This window comes from Dendropsophus ebraccatus, chromosome 5 (assembly GCF_027789765.1).
Source record: "Dendropsophus ebraccatus isolate aDenEbr1 chromosome 5, aDenEbr1.pat, whole genome shotgun sequence".
Lineage (NCBI taxonomy): Eukaryota > Metazoa > Chordata > Amphibia > Anura > Hylidae > Dendropsophus > Dendropsophus ebraccatus.
This window is the reverse complement of record NC_091458.1, coordinates 136,000,242-136,018,446: the sequence shown is the minus strand read 5'-3', so window position 1 is coordinate 136,018,446 and position 18,205 is coordinate 136,000,242. Positions and strand designations below refer to the sequence as shown.

Here is an 18,205-nt window from a genome sequence, read left to right as displayed (position 1 = left end):
TGTCTCACCAATCTGCAGACACCTGTCCCCCAGGTACCGGGCTAGATGATCTGGAGGACTTGTGTTCATGGCGTCCTTTGTCTCCTCTCTCCGAGTGTTCAGACATGGTGGAGGAAGAGGAGTGTTAGCTTGCAGGGCTTAGCTAACAGGCTGGCTGGTGGGAAGTCCGTTCACCTCGGACGCTGGAGGTATGTGGGACGCTGTCTACCGCTTCGCCCCGGCTTTTTAATCTGCCGGGCGAAAAAAACCAGAAAGTGACGTCACGGCGCGTGCGCCGACGTCAGCGCGTTACGCCGCGACAGCGTGCGCATGCGCAGAAGGATGCCGGAGAGACAGGGTCATGGCCCCTCTAGCTCCACCACGCCCACCGATGCCTCCCCCGGCACGAGCCCTCCAACAAGCCGGGAGCGGCGGTGAGAAGTAGCAGCAACCCCCGACCCCCACCAGACTTTAGGATGCTGTCCGGAGACAGGCTTATTCCACCAGGGAGCCCCACAAGGCAACAGCCACCGGGGGACCTGCAGCCGGCGTGGAGGAGGTATAAGATCTTCATCCCGGAATGGGACATGCAACACAGGCTTCCCATCTGCAGGACAGGAAACCTGAACTGAGGTGTGGAGAGGTGTGTCAAGATTTTATCTTCACAGGTTTCCTGTCCTGCGGTGGGAGGTCCTCTCCAGGGGTGCTGTCATTGGGCGTCAGGGTAAACATTTATTTTATTTATTGCACCAAAAGGAACAGTTAAAAATCACCTTAGTCGACAAAGAAGCAGATTGTCAGGAGATTGGCGTGGACTAAACATGATGCAGTGTGCCAAAACAATACACCAAACCCAACAACTTTATGTATGGAGGCCTCTCAACTAACAACAAACATCAGGCATGTGTCCAAATACTTTGTTCTCAGGGACATAAGCCACCCCACTAGAGGAGTCTTCCATCAGCTTACTCAAACTCGCCCCATTTCAGGACACATAAATATAAATTTTTTTACTTTTTAAATCTGCTCCTCCCCTAAAAAACAGTACATCACAAAATAAAAACAAAAACCAACATGATTTCTCCTTTAAGTTACACTGCATAGTGAATTCCATAAATACTCCCCCCCCCCCCATATAAAATATATATACACACACATTTATCTATTGCTTCATGCGCAATAAAAAGGTATAATATAAATATAATTTGTAATTTAAAAAAAAAAACAAGTTCACATAAGGTTATGTTGAAGTTCAGTTGTCTAGAAAGGGGTTACAGAGTTACACTTTTCATATGGAGAGCATACCTCAGAGCTGGAAGCAGCACAGTGCAGCAACCCTTCTGCTAGAAAACCCTGCCTGGCTCTGCTGATAACATACACACCCACCCATCAAACAGAGACTGGTGTAAACTGCACATAGCATCCACAGTACAGTACTCAGCTGTAAGGGTCATATTACACAGAGCAATTTTTTGCCTACGGCTGTATCCCGGTTTTCCAGGCGGTCCTCCCACTGTATCCACCCTCTGCATGGAGGTTTAAGACAGCGGGAATCATTGCCGAGAGTCTGCGTTCATACGAACCCGAACCTCGGCAGGTTCGGACCATCCCTAATATGTGTGTGTGTGTGTGTAGTGCTTTCTGTTGTGCGTAGGGGAGGGAGGTCCCTTAAAATTTTTTTGCTATGGGGCCTGTTGAATCCTAGCTACGCCCCTGGCGGTTAACCCAACAGGCAAGTGTTGACAGCCTCCATTTAAAGGGGAAGACTTATCGATCCGTCTTATGCTGCGTTTACACAGACCGATTATCGTGCAAATTTGCACGATAACGATCGAATTCGAATGATAATCGTACGTGTAAACGCTGCGAACGATCAAACGTCGAACGAGAAATCATTCATTTTGATCTTACATGTTCTAAAATAGTCGTTCGAAAAAAAATCGCAGATCGTTCCGTGTAAACAGTCGTTCGAAAATTTAACCAATGTGTGAGATAGAATTTACTTACGATATATCGTACCGTCTAAACGCTGATCGTTGTGAAAAAAAAAAAAAAAATCGTTACTATGACATCGTTAATCGTACGATCGGGCCAATTATCGTTTTGTGTAAACGCAGCATTATAGACAGGTACTCCGGTTACTATTAGCAACAACATCACAGCACAACTCCTATTTCTCATAGGGCTTTTGTAAAATTGAGAGCCAATATCTCTGAAGGTTGTAAGCAACTAGAAAACCCCTTTAAATAAAGCTGCCCCCCCCCCCCCTAGGGAACCAGCTGTCTGCTGCAAGTGACAACCCTGGCAATAACTATACCATAGTGCAGTGCTGTTGGAAAACTACAACTCCCAACATGCCTGGACAGCCGAAGGCTGTCCAGGCATGATGGGAGTTGTAGTTTTCCAACAGCTGGAGAGCCAATGTTCCCTACCCCTGTACTATAGTGTTTAGATAGGGGACTCCCTGTACTGAACATGTCTACAACAAGTCTGTAACTTTCTCCCCCTCCGCCGCTCTTACCCAGTGAGGTGTGAATAAGCGCGGTAAATTCTCCTCACACACAGTAAATAACGCAACGAGTTGGGCGCGCGCGTGACAAAGTGGCGCGCGCACCAAGTAACGGAACAACAGCCGGGGCACCGGGAGCACACGCCGCCGCCGCGGTCAGGGAAAAGTTTCTCAGCAGCAGACAGCGTATATACACAGCGCCCACACAACTCCCCCAGCGGTCTCTCACCCCACCACGACTTCTCTCAGCTGCGTCCGTGCAGCCGGCGACGGCGACATAGCGCTCTCATGTCTGACCTAACTTTAGCTGCCTGCGCCTTTAAGATCAACACGGTCACATTGCCTGACAGGAATGGCCCCGCCCACCGAGCGCCGAGCGCATCGATCCGGACGTCTGACGCAATCAGCGGCGACTGGGAACTGAGTGCTCGATAGAAACACGTGTACCGGTAAGTGATTGACCCCGGGGGGTCGGGATGGCGGAGGTGATAGAGGGCGATCCGGTGTAGTTTCCTATGTCAGACAGTGTATGGGTGTGTTATACAGCAGGATTGTGGCTGTGAATGGAGGACGCTGCTGTGGACAAGGTGCTATGGCAGGGGGAGGGAAGCTTGGCTCTCCAGCTGTGGGAAAACTACAACTCCCAGCATGCCTGGACAGCCAAAGCTAAAGCTTTGGCTGTCCAGGCATGCTGGGAGTTGTAGTCCTCCCACAGCTGGAGAGCCAAGGCTCCCTACCCCAGTGCTCTGGCTTCTACAGGGCTACATGATGGGAAGGGGATTGGTCAGTATCAGAGACCCCTGTTCTATTACAGTACATAGGACCTGCTTTCTGCAGTGGTATTCTGCCTTATTCACACGTCAGTATATTTTTCCAATCCGCAAATTCAGTCCGTATTGCATCCGTAAAAAAATACGGACCCCATAGAGTTGTATTGGGTGTGTCAGTTACTGTCCGTACTAGGGTCTGTCCTTTTTTTTTTTTTTTTTTTTTTTTTTTTTTTGCGGAACGGATTGCAGCCCAGTACACAACACGGATGTGTGTATGGGTCCATTGAAATACATTGGTCCTATTTTTCTGCGGATCCGCAATTGCGGACAGGAACAGGATGTGTGAATAGGGCGTTACTTATGTGTCGGCTACCAGACTCTGTTCTTATTGTAGAATTTCAATAAAGTTATTCCCTAGGTTCTATCCTGAAGTGCCGGATCCTTTCCTTGTTTCACGGCTCTCTAGCTATTGCAAAGCTACAATCCGGCTGTCCAGGCATGATGGGAGTTGTAGTTTTGTAACCGCTGAAGAGCCAAGGTTCCCTAACCCCTGCTCCCTGCTCTAGACTCTCATCTATAAGATTTAAAGGAGACCTGTCACCGGCTCCCGACCCCCCGTTAGAGCCCCCTATACTCACCTGATCCCGCCGGGTCCTGCTTCCTGAGCCGGTCGGGTCACAGAGATATCAGCGCCCGGCGCACGCGCTCACAGCAGAGTCCGATGCCCATAGAGAATGACGGGGCATCGGACTCCCCATTCATTCTCTATGAGCGTCGGACTCTCCTGTGAGCGCGCCGGGCTTCGGGCGCTGATATCTCCGTGACCCGAACGGATCAGGAAGCGGGATCAGGTGAGTATAGGGGGCTTTAACGGGGGGTCGGGAGCCTGTCACCCCGGCACGGGGGGTGACAGGTCCTCTTTAAAGTGACTGTACCACCAGGCTCAGGCTGAAGCACTGGAGGCGGGCCGACCCACCCTTAGTGGGAGGAAACCCCAGCCCCCTATGATAGGGTTCCATTGACTCTAATGTAGTCATGTCATGGAGGGGCTGGAGTTTCTTCCCACTAAGGGTGGGTCGGCCCGCCTCCAGTGCTTAGCCTGGGCCTGGTGGTACAGTCCCTTTAAAGTGAAACTGTCACACACACACACACCTCTTTAGGGCCCTATTACATGGAACGATTATTGTGCGAAAAATTGTTCGAATTTAAACGATAGTCGTTCTGTGTAATTGCAGGCAACGATCGTAAAAAACATTCGTATATCGTTGATTAAAGGCCCTATTCCACGGAACGATTATCCTTCATAAACTCTCTCCAACGACCGCTCGTTGGCGATAATCGTTCCGTGGAATAGCTGCAAACGAGCGAACGACAACTGCAAAATCGTTGGTGAGTCGTTCAAAATAGTTTTTCAGCAAAAATCGTTGGTCTTTGAAAGATGATTCGCTTATCGGTTTGTAAAAATGGAAATTTTCCGGTCGTTCGTAAAAAGGTTTTAAAAAAAGTAGGTGTGTTGTATGGTCGTGATTACCCCAGCGAATGTTTTAAACGACCATGTAGCGACCGCAAAATAAAAGTTACACTACATATATCGTTCACGTTCCCACGTGTGTTATGTGTTATCGTTCGCTAAAAAAAAATCGTTTAGGGATCGTTAACGAGCGGTCTTTGGAGCAAGTTTATGAACGATAATCATTCCGTGGAATAGGGCCTTTAGAAATTATCGTTAACCATTTGCTAATCGTTCGCTGTAATTCCACATTCGTTCGCTCAAGTTCCATATTTGTTCACTAATCGTTCAGTGTCATTGCAGAGTGCCCATTGCTTTGCTGGGTTTATTGTTAGTCGTTAATAATTGCTCCGTGTAATAGGACCCTTACTCTACGTGCGGTTCTCCACACTATCCTTAAGCTTAGATGCTGCACATATGATATATATATACCTGTATAACATTTGTCTGTCGTCTTTCTGCTCTAAAATCGCTTCATTTGATCGGTGGACAGTGTCACCTAGGCGGAGCTTTATGGCAGTTGGGTCCCGCTCCTATATGGACAGTGTCACCTAGGTGGGGCTTCATGGCAGTTGGCCCCCTCTCCTATATGGATAGTGTCACCTAGGTGGGGCTTCATGGCAGTTGTCCCCCTCTTCTATATGGATAGTGTCACCTAGGTGGGGCTTCATGGCAGTTGGCCCCCTCTCCTATATGGATAGTGTCACCTAGGTGGGGCTTCATGGCAGTTGGGCCCCCTCTCCTATATGGATAGTGTCACCTAGGTGGGGCTTCATGGCAGTTGGGACCCCTCTCTTATATGGACAGTGTCACCTAAGCGGGGCTTCATGGCAGTTGGGCCCCTCTACCCAGCAAGGGGGGTGACAGTATCACTTTGAGGACTTAAAGGACCACTCTTACTTTTAGATGTATTTGTGGGGAAAAGATGTGACTGTTGTCTTAGGGCCCTATTACACAAAGCGATTGTTAGCCGAATACCGCTAGAGAGAATGATCAGCCGATGAAACGATCGTGGGCCGACCGTTTCTTTAGGTCCAAACCTAAAATCATCATATGTGTAATAGCGATGCGCAGCCGACGGCTGATGATCATAGTATAAAATAATAAAATATTAACTCACCTGACCGCCTTCTCCGCTGTCTGCAGCTCTGCCTTCTGTTTTGGTCTTTGCAGTGACAGTCCACGGCCGCTCAGCCAATCACCGGACACAGCCCGTCTTGACCAGTAATTGGCTGAGCGGCTGTGGCCTGTCACTGCAAAGACCAGAACAGAAGACAGATCTGCAGACAGTGGGGAAAGCCTCTGAGGATACCAAGGAACGTGGTAAGGGGAGTTAATATTTTATTTTACACTAAAGGCAAGGGCTGCATGGACTTCGCTAACAATGTCCGTGCATCCCTTGCTGCCTTAAATTTGGCCTGTGTAATAGCTTAGTAAACTAGATCTAGGAGATTGGTGCTCGTTTACAGTTTATGATCTATCTGTGTAATAGGACCCTTAAGGCCCTAATACACAGAACAATTATCGTCCGTTACAGCTGATAATTGTTTCCTGTAATAAAAGGCAACGATCAGCCGCGGAATAGGAGCGGCGGCATTAAGCTGTTCTATCCTCTATGAGCTGCCCGGACAATCTAGCGATCACCCGGGCAAGCACAGTCGCGGCTGAGCACAGTTATGACGCGGTAGAGGGGGGCCGGCATGAGGGACGGCAGGAGCGGGTCGGCCGGCCTCCCGAAGAAGATGTCTTTGACAAGATTACAGACGGGGTCGGTCGACACGGATCAGGTATGTATAGTGCACTAAACTTCCGGGTACACGGGCGGGGGTCGGGGAACACGGGAAGGGGGCCATTCATATACATAACATACGTTACAAAGTTGTATAACTTTGTAATGTGTGTTATTTTGTGAATAATTTCTTAGCGCCGCACTACCCCTTTAACAGAAACTGGTGACTTTATCAGAAACTTTTCCATAAGCCATCAGTGGTTTTATAAGACAGAGGAACGCAGCAAGATGCATTCTTCTGTCCTTTGTGTGCAGCGGCCAAATTGAAGTTCCGGATATTTTAAACTGTCCCGTTCAAATGAATGGAATCAGTGCATATGTCAAGGGCCTTACCTTTCTGTGTGTACATGGAGGATTTATGATATGTTCTTCCTGTTTCAGCATCTGTCTACTAGATTGGGCCCATTATACAAGTCACAATGGGCGATTGTCTGACCCCAGAGGCAAAGTTACAGCTCATCACACGCAACTTACAGGTAAGTGCATGTTATATCATAGCTGGAAAAATTGTCTTAGGGTATAAACCCACACACCATATACGCAGCAGATATGCAACAAATACGCAGCAGATTTGTTGGTACAGATTTGATGCTGTGTTCAGTTATTTAGATCTAATCTGCTGCGAGTTTGCTGCGAGTTTGCTGCGAGTTTGCTGCGTATCGCAGCAGTAAATACGCTGCATATACGGTGTGTGGGTTTATACCCTTAGGGTGCGTTCACACCTACAGGATCTGCAGCTGATTTTCTGCAGCAGATTTCAGTTAAATAACTGAACACAGCATCAAATCTGATGCTGTGTTCAGTTATTTAACTGAAATCTGCTGCAGAAAATCAGCTGCAGATCCTGTAGGTGTGAACGCACCATTAAAAGGAAAAGTCCAGTTAAAATCATAATTTTCAAGGAGTCAGGGGCAGCAAGGAACTTAATAAACAAGTGCTACTTTACCCTCCCCGTGCCTCTGCTTTCTTACCACTCCGGGGCTGCTGGATCTGCTTCTGATCGGACGTCACAACTCGGCTGATGGATTGCCTGCATAGCCAGTCAGTGACAGGCAGGACACCGCTGCAGTCACTGATTGTCTGAGCAGGCAATCCATTAGCCGGGTCGGGCATTCTCCCCCCTAGTCGTGACAACATCTCAACTCTGAGGGGGGGGGGGGGATTGAGTTTTGGCGGGGATTCTGGAGCCTGTGACGCAGTGTTGCAGAGGCACCAGGAGAGGTAAGCAGCAATTCTTCAGACTGGAAAAGATAGTAACAAGTATGGAAGGAATTGTTAGTCTCCAAGGGGGGAAGTGATTGAATGTGTATTTTACCTGACCGGAATACCCCTTTAAGGAAATGGCAAAAGTGCAGGAAAGCACCAACTGATTTTTCCAAATTAAAGGGGTTGTCCAGCCTTAGAAAACATAGCTGCTTTCTTCCAGAAACAGCACATCTTCTGTCCTTAGTTTGGATGTGGTTTTGCAGCTCAGTTTCATTGAAGTGAATGGAGCTGAATTTTTATAGCACACACAATCTGAGGACTGGGGTGGAGCTGTTTTTTCAGGGAAGCAGTCGGGCTCCTAATGTAAGTCTATGGTGCCCAACTCTTTCACTGACAGAGCGGGGAGCTTACATGCTGCAGAAAGGTCTTTCTCTGATCCAGACCGATCTAAAATTTTGACTTGTCTCTGACTTGCTAAAACATTTTTTCAGACGATAGTGACACTATAAATGAGTTTTTTTTTTTTTTTCTTAAATTTTTATTTGGCTGTCCATATTATAAAATGGTGCTGAAGTCTTGCAGCTTTTATTCTACCAGCAAGACTTAAAACTAAGATGAGACTTCGTTCTATACAGGTTTGAGATGCTGACAGTCTCGGCACCCAGACTTTGACCAATCAAATGTTTTGATATATCTCTAGGACGTCAAAAAGTTGTTTTTTTTTAATGACATCCAAACAAGTAATGACAGTAAGACTCTTCTTTGTCCCAAATTTTAGTGCAGTCCGATAGGAAGATGGTAAATACACAATAAGACTTCTATGAATCCGCAACTAGAACATTTTTTTTTTCTCTTCTGATCCATTTACTGCTGGTGTTTTCTTTGCTGGAATTGTGTTCTATAATAATTAACGTCAAGAATTTCATGTATATTGTGTGCTCGGCCCTCAACTTGTGCAATCTTTGTATCCTAGGAGGTTCTTGGGGAAGACAAGCTGAAAGAGATCCTAAAGGAGCGAGAGGTGAAAATATACTGGGGCACAGCCACTACAGGAAAGCCTCATGTAGCTTATTTTGTGCCGATGTCCAAAATTGCTGACTTCCTAAAGGCTGGCTGTGAGGTAGGCACTGACATTACTGCTGCAATATAAGGCTGGGTTCACACTACGTTTTTGCAAAAAAAACAGATAGAAACGGATGCCTTTTAATCCGTTTTTCCATTGATTACCATTGTAAAAAAAAAAGGATCAAAACAGATCAGTTTTGTTTTTAACGGACACAAAAATGAGGCCAACTACGGTTTTGTGTAGGTAAAATAAAACAGATCTGTTTTGATCTTTTTTTTTTTATAATGGAAGTCAATGAAAAAAACATGCACACAATTGAATCCGTTTTTTCCATCCATTTTTGCAAAAAACTAAAAAAAGCGGATTTTAAAAACGTAGTGTTTCCCGGGGGAGGAGCATTGGCAATGAGAGCCGGACTGTTCTGAACTTTTCACATGTCTGTATAAAATGTCAAGGATTTATTTAAAGGTTAATCTAGTTCTCCATACGGTAAGGCTGTCTGGAGCACTGCTCCCTCCCCAGAGTGCCAATCCGACCTGCCCAGGCTGGCACGCTCCATTGACAGTCATTAGTAGGGGCGGGCCGGCTGGGGGCGGATCGGTGCTGTGGGGACAGGCCAGGGCAAACAGCCTTACCGTATGGTGAACTACATTAAATCTGCACGGGAACAGTTCAGAGAATGAAGGTAACAGACATACTTTCATCCTCAGTCCCCCGGTGCACTATAGGGAGCTATTAGCAGGCTAGACTCTTCAAACATGCTAATAGTTCCCCTTAAATGAGAGTATTGCTTTACGATCTCTCTACCAATGTTTTGTTTTTTAGGTAACGATCTTGTTTGCAGACCTTCATGCCTATCTAGATAATATGAAAGCACCTTGGGAGTTGCTGGAGCTGCGCACCCGCTATTATGAGCATGTTATCAAAGCTATGCTACAAAGTATTGGCGTGCCGTTGGAGAAACTGCGCTTTGTTAGAGGGACTGAGTACCAGCTTAGCAAGTATGTATTCTAAGAGGTGAATCCATCCATATGCCTCTGCCTGCTTTGCATTAAAGCGCAGCTGCTTGCAGAAACAGCGCCACCCCTGTCTTCAGGTTGAGTGTGGTATTTAAATTCAGCTCGATTAATTTCAATGGAATTGAGATGCTAAACTCCACCCAAACTGAGGACAGGAGATGTGCAAGTTAGGTTCTCTCCAGGATAACATTACCTTTCCATGTAATTATTTTATTTGCTTTATATGTGGGGAATTCCATCTCCAGCAATAGCTAGATCAGGACAGAACACATGAAGTGAGGGCAGCGCTTAGCTTGTGCTATATGTGAGAGGTAATCTGAGAAAACCTGGACTGTGTACATGCAAATTGAGCCAGTTTTCCTGTTGAAGATGAATACACTGTGCCTGAAAGACAAATCAAGGCTTTCCTCTCATACCAGCCATAAAGCTCTGGGCAGCTGTCCCTTGTGTAAATACTAGTGTACCCACGGCTGTCTGTCCAAGCACTTAGCTTGTCATTATCACCAGCAATTGAATGGGAAGCCTGTGCAGCAGCAGAGCCTTCTGTCTCCACGTGCCATCTATAGTACTGTAACTAATAAATCATCAGCCCAGCATAGTGCCAGCCTTTTCAGTCCAGTGCACTTTCTCAGCCGTATGTCACAGCATTGCATAGAGGTGTATGGACTGTGTTGTGACTAGCAAAAGAAGTAAGGGAAAGAATCTGTATGTATAGTTGAAGTTATCTTCTAGTATACGTAGTAAGTGTTCAACATGCTAAAAAAGGTAAAGGATCACTACCTCTAAACCTTCCTATTTCACCCGATTTGTCTACTTTTTTTTTCTCTCCTAATGCGTAGACAGTGCACACATGATATATACCTGTATAAAACTCATCTGTGTCTTCTTTCTGCTATAAAATTGCTCAAATTCATTGGTGGACAGTGTCACCTAGGCAGGGGTTTCCTGGCAGAATAGAGTAAAGTATCACTTAAAAAAAACAAAAAACTGATTGTTTCTGGTAAATGGGTCATCCAGGATTAGGAAAACATGGCCGCTTTCTTCCAGAAACAGCACCACTTTTGTCCCAGTTTGGATGTTGTTTTGCAACTAAGCTCCATTCACATAAATGGAACTGAGCTGCAAAGCCTGAACCCAAACTGGACACGAGTGTTGCTGTTTCTGGAAGAAAGCCGCCATGTTTTCCTAATCCGGGATGACTCCTTTAAGTAATTGCAAACAGAGATCATGAAATCATCGCTTTATCATACTTTGTAATTAAAGGGAACCGGTCACCACGGCACCCAGGGCAGAGCCCACCGGACCCCACAATACTTATCCCTCCTCACGCTTCCGAAGCCGGTCCTGCCGTGGAGAAATTGCCGCCCGACGCTCGTCGTGCTGAATATGTAAATGGGAAGAGATGAGTCCGACATCCATTGGGAATTACTGCTCTATTGATTTCCTATGGACGTTGAAAGCCGGACCGGGAGGAGGGGGTAAGTATCGGCCACTCTACAAGGGGTCAGGTGCGCTTGTCCTGGATGCTGAGATGACCGGTTCGCTTTAAGGATGCTTTTAAAATGTATAAAAACCAATAAGATGTCTCCACAGAAAATGCATTGAAGATTTGTGTGAGTATATACATGTGTGTGTATATGCATAATCTGTGCTGTGTTTTATAGGGAGTACACATTAGATGTTTACAGGCTGTCCTCAGTAGTCACACAACATGACGCTAAGAAAGCTGGAGCTGAAGTAGTGAAACAAGTGGAGCATCCTCTGCTCAGCGGGCTGCTGTACCCAGGATTACAGGTAGGCTAAATAAGACAATGATGGCGGGGTATTTTAACTTGTTCTTCCTTCTTTAAAGGGGTATCTCCTTCTTATAGAGGGATAATACATTGATGGAACATGCTGTCATTTTATGATTGGAGAAGTTCATCCTCTGAGTTCTTCACCAATTGTTGGAATTAAGTGTTTCACTTTGTCCCTTTTAACTTTTTCCCTTGTACAGTAGAACCACGGCCACCTGGCTGTGTAGGGAGCAGCAGCTGACCTTCTGTAAGTGAATGGGGCAACCCCCAGTTTCCTGAATGGCAAGGACTGTGGGGAAAAACTCATTCACCCCTTTATGCTATCAATTGGTCAGGGTCCCATCAGGAGGGGAAAACCCCTTTAATTCTTATATGTTTGTCTTGCTCTTTTCAGGCCCTAGATGAAGAATACCTGAAAGTTGATGCACAGTTTGGGGGTGTCGATCAGAGGAAAATTTTTACATTTGCTGAAAAGGTAAGAATTATATTGGAACCATATATGTACAGTTACACACTATATCCCCAGTCAGAAAAATGGAACTGAGGTAAAAGAGCTGTTTTACTAAAAGGGGTACTCTGAAGAAAAAAAAATGTTTTTAAATTAGATGGTGCCAGAAAGTTCTATAGATTTGTAAATTGCTTCTGTTTAAAAAAAAAACTGAAGTCTTCCAGTACTTATCAGATGCTGTATGTCCTGCAGGAAGTGGTGTATTCTTTTAAAGTGACACTGTCACCCCCTTTTTGCATTTTGATTTCTGTACACAGGAGTAATGGGGAAATTTAGCAGTTATATACCTTATTTTATATCATACCATATCATTTATATCATCATGGGGCCTGTTCAAGTAAAAAGGTATCTTTTATCAACTGCAGATTGTGGTAAGTGGGCGGGGCTTCATGGCAACAGCACCACTTGCCCCGCCTCTTGGTGATGTAATCGGCACATAGGCCCTTAACACCCATAGGTATGGGCCGACCTAGAGGGGGTGGGGCCTAGACAATTAGGCCAGCCTGTTCCAACGGTTGGTGAGGGGGCGGAGCCTATGCAACGATGACATTATTGAGGGGAGGGGCCAGCGGTGGAGGGCTAAGTGACGCTGTTAGCACAATCCACAGTTGATAAAAGATGACTTTTTACTTGAACAAGCACCATAACGTATGATGTAAAATAAGGTATGAAAACTGCTAAATTTACCCTTTACACCTATGTAGAGAAGTCAGAATGCAAAAAGGGGGTGACAGTGTCACTTTAAAGCGACTCTGTACCCACAATCTGACCCCCCCCCCCCCCCCCCCCCAAACCGCTTGTACCTTCAGATAGTTGCTGTTAATCCAAGATCTGTCCTGGGGTCCGTTCGGCAGGTGATTCAGTTATTGTGCTAAAAAACTACTTTTAAACTTGCAGCCCCGTGCCCTACGGGAGTGGCCTACATTGTGTATACATTGGGCTGGCACAACCCCTCCATCCCTCCTCCCAGCCCTCCTCATCATTAGGTATGCTACAGGCAGATTGTTTCCTATTCATCAGCTGTGAGAGGACGGCACATGGCCTGGATCGTTAAGATACCTGTGCAAATGTTCAGCATGGAGAAAATGTTCCAGTGGCATTCCTAATGATGAAGAGGGTGAGGAGGAGGGACGGAGGGGTATTGCAAAATTAGGGCACAGATACTCCCGTAGGGCACGGGGCTGCCAGTTTAAAAGTAGTTTTTTAGCACAATAACTGCATCACCTGCCGAACGGACCCCAGGACAGATCTTGGATTAAAAGCAGCTATCCGAAGGTACAAGTGGTTTAGGGGGGGGGGGGGGGTCAGATTGTGGGTACAGAGTCGCTTTAAGTCTGACACAGTGCTCTCTGCTGTCATCTCTGTCCACGTCAGGAACTGTCCAGAGCAGTAGCAAATCCCCATAGAAAACCTCTCCTGCTCTAGACAGTTCCTGACATGGACAGAGATGGCAGCAGAGAGCACTGTGTCAGACTAGAAAGAATACACTACTTCCTGCAAGGCTTACAGCAGCTGATAAGTACTGGAGGCTTGAGTATTTTAAATAGAAGTCGTTTACAAACCTATATAACTTTTCTGGCACTAGTTTAGTTTTAAAACTTTTTCCCTCCAGAGTACCCCTTTGAAGAAGTAGGGATAAAAGGCTTGCTTGTTTTCTGTTTTGTCAATGGCTGTGTCTGGTATTGGAGTTCAGCCCTTCTTCTTAAATAGGAATAAGTTACAAAACCAGGCCATGGCAGGCATAGTATTTTTTTTAAAAGAACAACTTTTCTGATCCTGAACATCTGTTAAAGGGAATGTGTCATCATAAAATTACTTATTGTTTAAATGATGTTTTTCTGTTAAACTTTTTTTTTTTTTTTTTTTTACTAAACCAAGCTGAGACTTTGTGTTGTGTCTAGAGGAAGATAAGAGGAGGCTGCTGTAAAGTGATCTGTACAGCATTGCAGCAACATGTGATGCCAGTAGATATAGGAGACAATAGAAGCTCCTTGTGGAATGAACTCTTCAAAGATCACAGAGCACGCTCAGTAATGTTCCACAGTCATCTCAAGGGGGCAGAGTCTGTCTATTGTCATCTATGTCCATGAGTCTTGCTGTAAAGCTTGTCACTAAATGATGGTAAATAAGCTCAGGCAAGATGGCCGCCCCCATAACAATGTACTAAAAGTAAAATAAACTAAAAATTTCAGTTATAAAATATAAACAAATTGGCATAAAAGAACAAGTTTTAGTATCTAGTATCAGTAAAAGGTCATAGTTGCCCTTTAAGTAGATGTCATTCATGTATGTGTGTTTTTATATGTTGAATGGCCATTAAGGTAAAGCCACATTTCTTTATTGCTATAATTGTGCGTGTATGTATGCGTGTGTATATGTATGTGTATATATATATAATATATATATATATATATATATATATATATATATATAATGAACTATGGCTATTACTGAAGCAGGGATAAACTCTAGTACAGAGTAATTCCACAGCCTTAGTACCTGCTGCAACAGTGTCATGGAATTACCAATTCTGGATGCTTGTATCCTCTCAGGACCAATAAGGAAGTCCAGTATACTGACATTCACTTTGTATCCTATATTCATAGTTAGGGATGAGCGAATTTACAGAACACTTCGCTAGGCTCGGTGGTCAGCTTGTCAGCCTGCTGCCATGGGAATCAGTGCCGCTCTGGCTGCCTGGAAAAGCTGGATCCAATCCTGGGAGAAGTTTTCCACGACTGGATCCAGCTTTTCCAGGCACCCAGGGAGGAGCGGCACACAGTTCAAAGGCAGCAGGCTGACAAGATGACCGCTGTGCTTTGCTATTACTGTAAATTCGCTCATCCCTATTCATAGCTTTTTGTTGTCGCTTTGAATTGTTGTACAAAAAAAGAATCTTTCTGTAAGAATAAGGAATGTCCATCTCTGGGGCTTTGAATTCCGATGAACAGGTCAGTCCCCTATAGTTGTGTATTATTATAGAAATATTTAGGGTCTTGTAAATAAAAAAAAAAGCACAAAAGGTAAAGAGCACCTAAGGTTTTCCTGTTTATGTACGGTAGATTTGTCAGTGTCCTGGTTACACACACATTTTATTTTTTATCTTTCCTATCATCCTCACCATGGATTAGGTAGATTTCTCTTATTGACTGACCTGAATGTCCTTATTTTCCATTAATCTCCTTAAATTCCGCAGGATCTCCTTATGTAATCTCCTTAAATTATGTAGGTGCGGGAACTTGGCTGCATTACAAATTGTGTAATAAGAGTATTTTTCTGGAGGTTATTTCCTATATTCTGCATCTGTACGGGCGGCTACAGGATCCATGCATTGTAAAATTAGTCTACAAAGTCTATGTATTGGTTAATTTTTTTTACCATTCTCCATATCTGAGAATATCGGCTTATTGTCAGCGAATGGAAACACTATATTGTTTATATTTATCAGGAGTAATATTATAGCCCCAATATATAGGGAGCAAAATTATTACCAAACATTTCACAGTCACACTGACCAAATCCTGTATACTGAGACCAATATTACTAATGGTACCAGTATACAAGGGTCAACTATTATCACCACACCTTGACCACCATACTATTATTGAAATAATCCAGTATATTAAGACCAATAATACAAACAGTACCAGTTTACATGAAACACATATTACTGACTAATGTCACCACTCTTATGCTGAATAAAATCCTTTGTACAAAGACCAATGTCGCCTCATACAGTTGCCATGTAGCAGCAGATACCAGCTGTACACAAACTCTGCAGACTATACGTGATTACAGTGCAGTTATAGCCAATGACTCGCAGGGGGCATCTTCTTTGAGTGAATCACAGGGGATTGCATCTCTGATCGGGGTTGCTGTCTTTCTCCATCCGACCTGCGCCTTCATGAGGACTTCTTGCATTAGTAGTCGTCCCTGTAGAATCTGCCAAACATTTTGGGCCCCTCACTCAAACACTATAATCTTGCTCTACATCTATATCGCCCTGTCTGTGCTCTCATATAGTGGTTAGTCCCCCCCTGTATCCATAAAGTAGTTAGACTCTTCTGTGCCCATCTCTGTGCATCTTTATAGAGCTCCCTGTGCAGGTAGTAGGTAGTGTTCCTGGTCGGTAGGCATCCCCCTGTAACTCCCCACCCCCAGTAGTAAGCCCACTAGCATGTAGTATACCCTATGTAGGCACTCCACTGTAAATAATCACCCCCTGGTAGTTAAAACATGCGCCAGGAATTTCTGGTCACCCGGTCTGATCCTGCGCTGCCACGCGCAGCTATTAATACAGAGGGTACTGTCTATTCTGATTAGAATATATGGTGTGTTATTTAAGTGAATGGCCCCCTTCCCCATGTCCCCAAACCCCCCACCCCACGCTAGACCCGGAAGTGTGATGCTGGCAGGCCGGCATGAAGGAGGGATGGAGCAGTCAGGCCGGCCTCCTGAAGATGACATGATCTTCCCAAAATGGCGTCCGGGGTTGAAAGTGATTCCGTAAGTATACAGTATCACACTTCCGGGTCTAGCGTGGGGGGGGGGACATGGGGAAGGGGTGCATTCACTTAAAGGGAACCAATCAGCCCATTTGGGCTGATATCGTTCCCTTGAGCATAGTATAAAGCACCTGGAGCGGCCCCGGCACGTACCGGCTGCGTAACGGACCTCTCTGCCTGTCAATCATCCTGCCGAGCGCGCTGACAGGCAGAGCGCAGTGACTAGATACGAGCAGGGAGCCGCCCACCATGACTACTTCCCCGCTCGTATCTAGTCACGAGCCGGGGAATAAAAGTCATTTTCTCTGTTATAAAGCACCTGCTGCAGCCGCGGCCGGTACGTGCCGGTGCCACTCCAGGTGCTTTATACAATGATCCAGGGAACCATATCAGCCCAAACGGGCTGTTTGGTTCCCTTTAAATAACACACATTACAATGTTGTATAACTTTGTAATGTGTGTTATTTAGTGAAATAATGCTTTACACAGCACTACCCCTTTAAAATAAAACTCCCTAAATTACATAATTGCCTTTTTTTTTTCACTTTCACCCCACAAATCCATTTTTTTTTCAGTTTTGTGGAACAATCAATTGCAAAGAACAATTCAGCCCACAAAAAATTAACCCTCTTATGATTATTTACATGGAAATGAATGCAGAAGCCTAAATTACTTTCTGCCTCCATTACATGAAGACAGCCACTGTCAATGTGCCTGACTGGGACAATTGGACATCCAGACATGGCTGCCAAGTGATTCTGCACTACCCCTGCAATGGCCGCTGTTGGGAACTTGCCTGGCTGCCTGCGGCCTCTCCCACCAAGGTCAGCTGTTTATAGAGGAAGACAGAGCGGGTGTGATTTAGCTGATTGCATGCTGCGACACATTCTGAAAGTGGTTGTCAGTAAGGAAACAACCCCTTTAAGATAAATCTCCCCTATGCGAGAGGTTTTACTGGCAGCTATTATCCTTGGTGAGAAATCTAAAGAATATTGGAAAGTTTCCGAACTTTTCACTGTATAAATATAGTCTAGACTGAAAAAAAACATCTTGGGCATCGCTGTTACTAAACATAGCCAAAAGTAGTGCTATATACACATGCATGTAAGACCCCCAAAAGTTAAGCTCAGACACCTACTTGCAGTGCAGCTTGCAGTGGATTTGCTGGGAGATCTTGTAAATCCAACGTTTTGTCTTTCAAGTCTTTGTCTGTATTTTGGCCGCCAACCAAGGTCTCCCTCTTGTTTTCTCCTAGACGACCAATCGGCCTCCCTCTCATTAACGAGTGAGATCCCCTATTCAGGCCGTCTCTACTGTTTGCCGTTCAAGGCCAAATTCTTAGACTCTCGAACAGCCCGGTATGATAAAAGCCGCGCACACAGATATTTATGTGTGTTCGAAGAGTGCGATTGTTACAATTGTAGCTGGCTAGGCTCACACATAATTTTAAGTATTTTTTAACGCCAAAACCAGGACCAAAACTGGCATAAAAAATATTATTGTGAAATTTAAAATTTTACAGCTTTCTAAAAAAAAAAATTAATTTTC

At 45.1% G+C, this 18,205-nt stretch overlaps 2 protein-coding genes across 3 annotated transcripts in view; one reads left to right on the top strand and one right to left on the bottom strand.

Moving 5' to 3' along the window:
* S100PBP (S100P binding protein) overlaps positions 1 to 2,873 on the bottom strand; it is a 39,437-nt gene extending 36,564 nt beyond the window's left edge. The window contains exon 1 of the mRNA XM_069971370.1: positions 2,718 to 2,873. The gene's annotated coding sequence lies outside the window, so the exon portion shown is untranslated. The remainder of the gene's footprint in view (positions 1 to 2,717) is intronic.
* Positions 2,569 to 18,205, top strand: part of YARS1 (tyrosyl-tRNA synthetase 1) — a 32,047-nt gene continuing 16,410 nt past the window's right edge. The window contains exons 1-6 of one of the 2 annotated variants that reach the window (XM_069971368.1): positions 2,569 to 2,937; positions 6,939 to 7,033; positions 8,737 to 8,883; positions 9,655 to 9,830; positions 11,513 to 11,642; positions 12,039 to 12,119. In XM_069971368.1, coding sequence (XP_069827469.1) covers positions 6,977 to 7,033; positions 8,737 to 8,883; positions 9,655 to 9,830; positions 11,513 to 11,642; positions 12,039 to 12,119 — 591 coding nt within the window. In that variant the 5' untranslated portion in view covers positions 2,569 to 2,937; positions 6,939 to 6,976. Of the gene's footprint in view, positions 2,938 to 6,106; positions 6,556 to 6,938; positions 7,034 to 8,736; positions 8,884 to 9,654; positions 9,831 to 11,512; positions 11,643 to 12,038; positions 12,120 to 18,205 lie in introns of those variants that run through there. The other variant, XM_069971369.1, reaches the window with a different exon arrangement.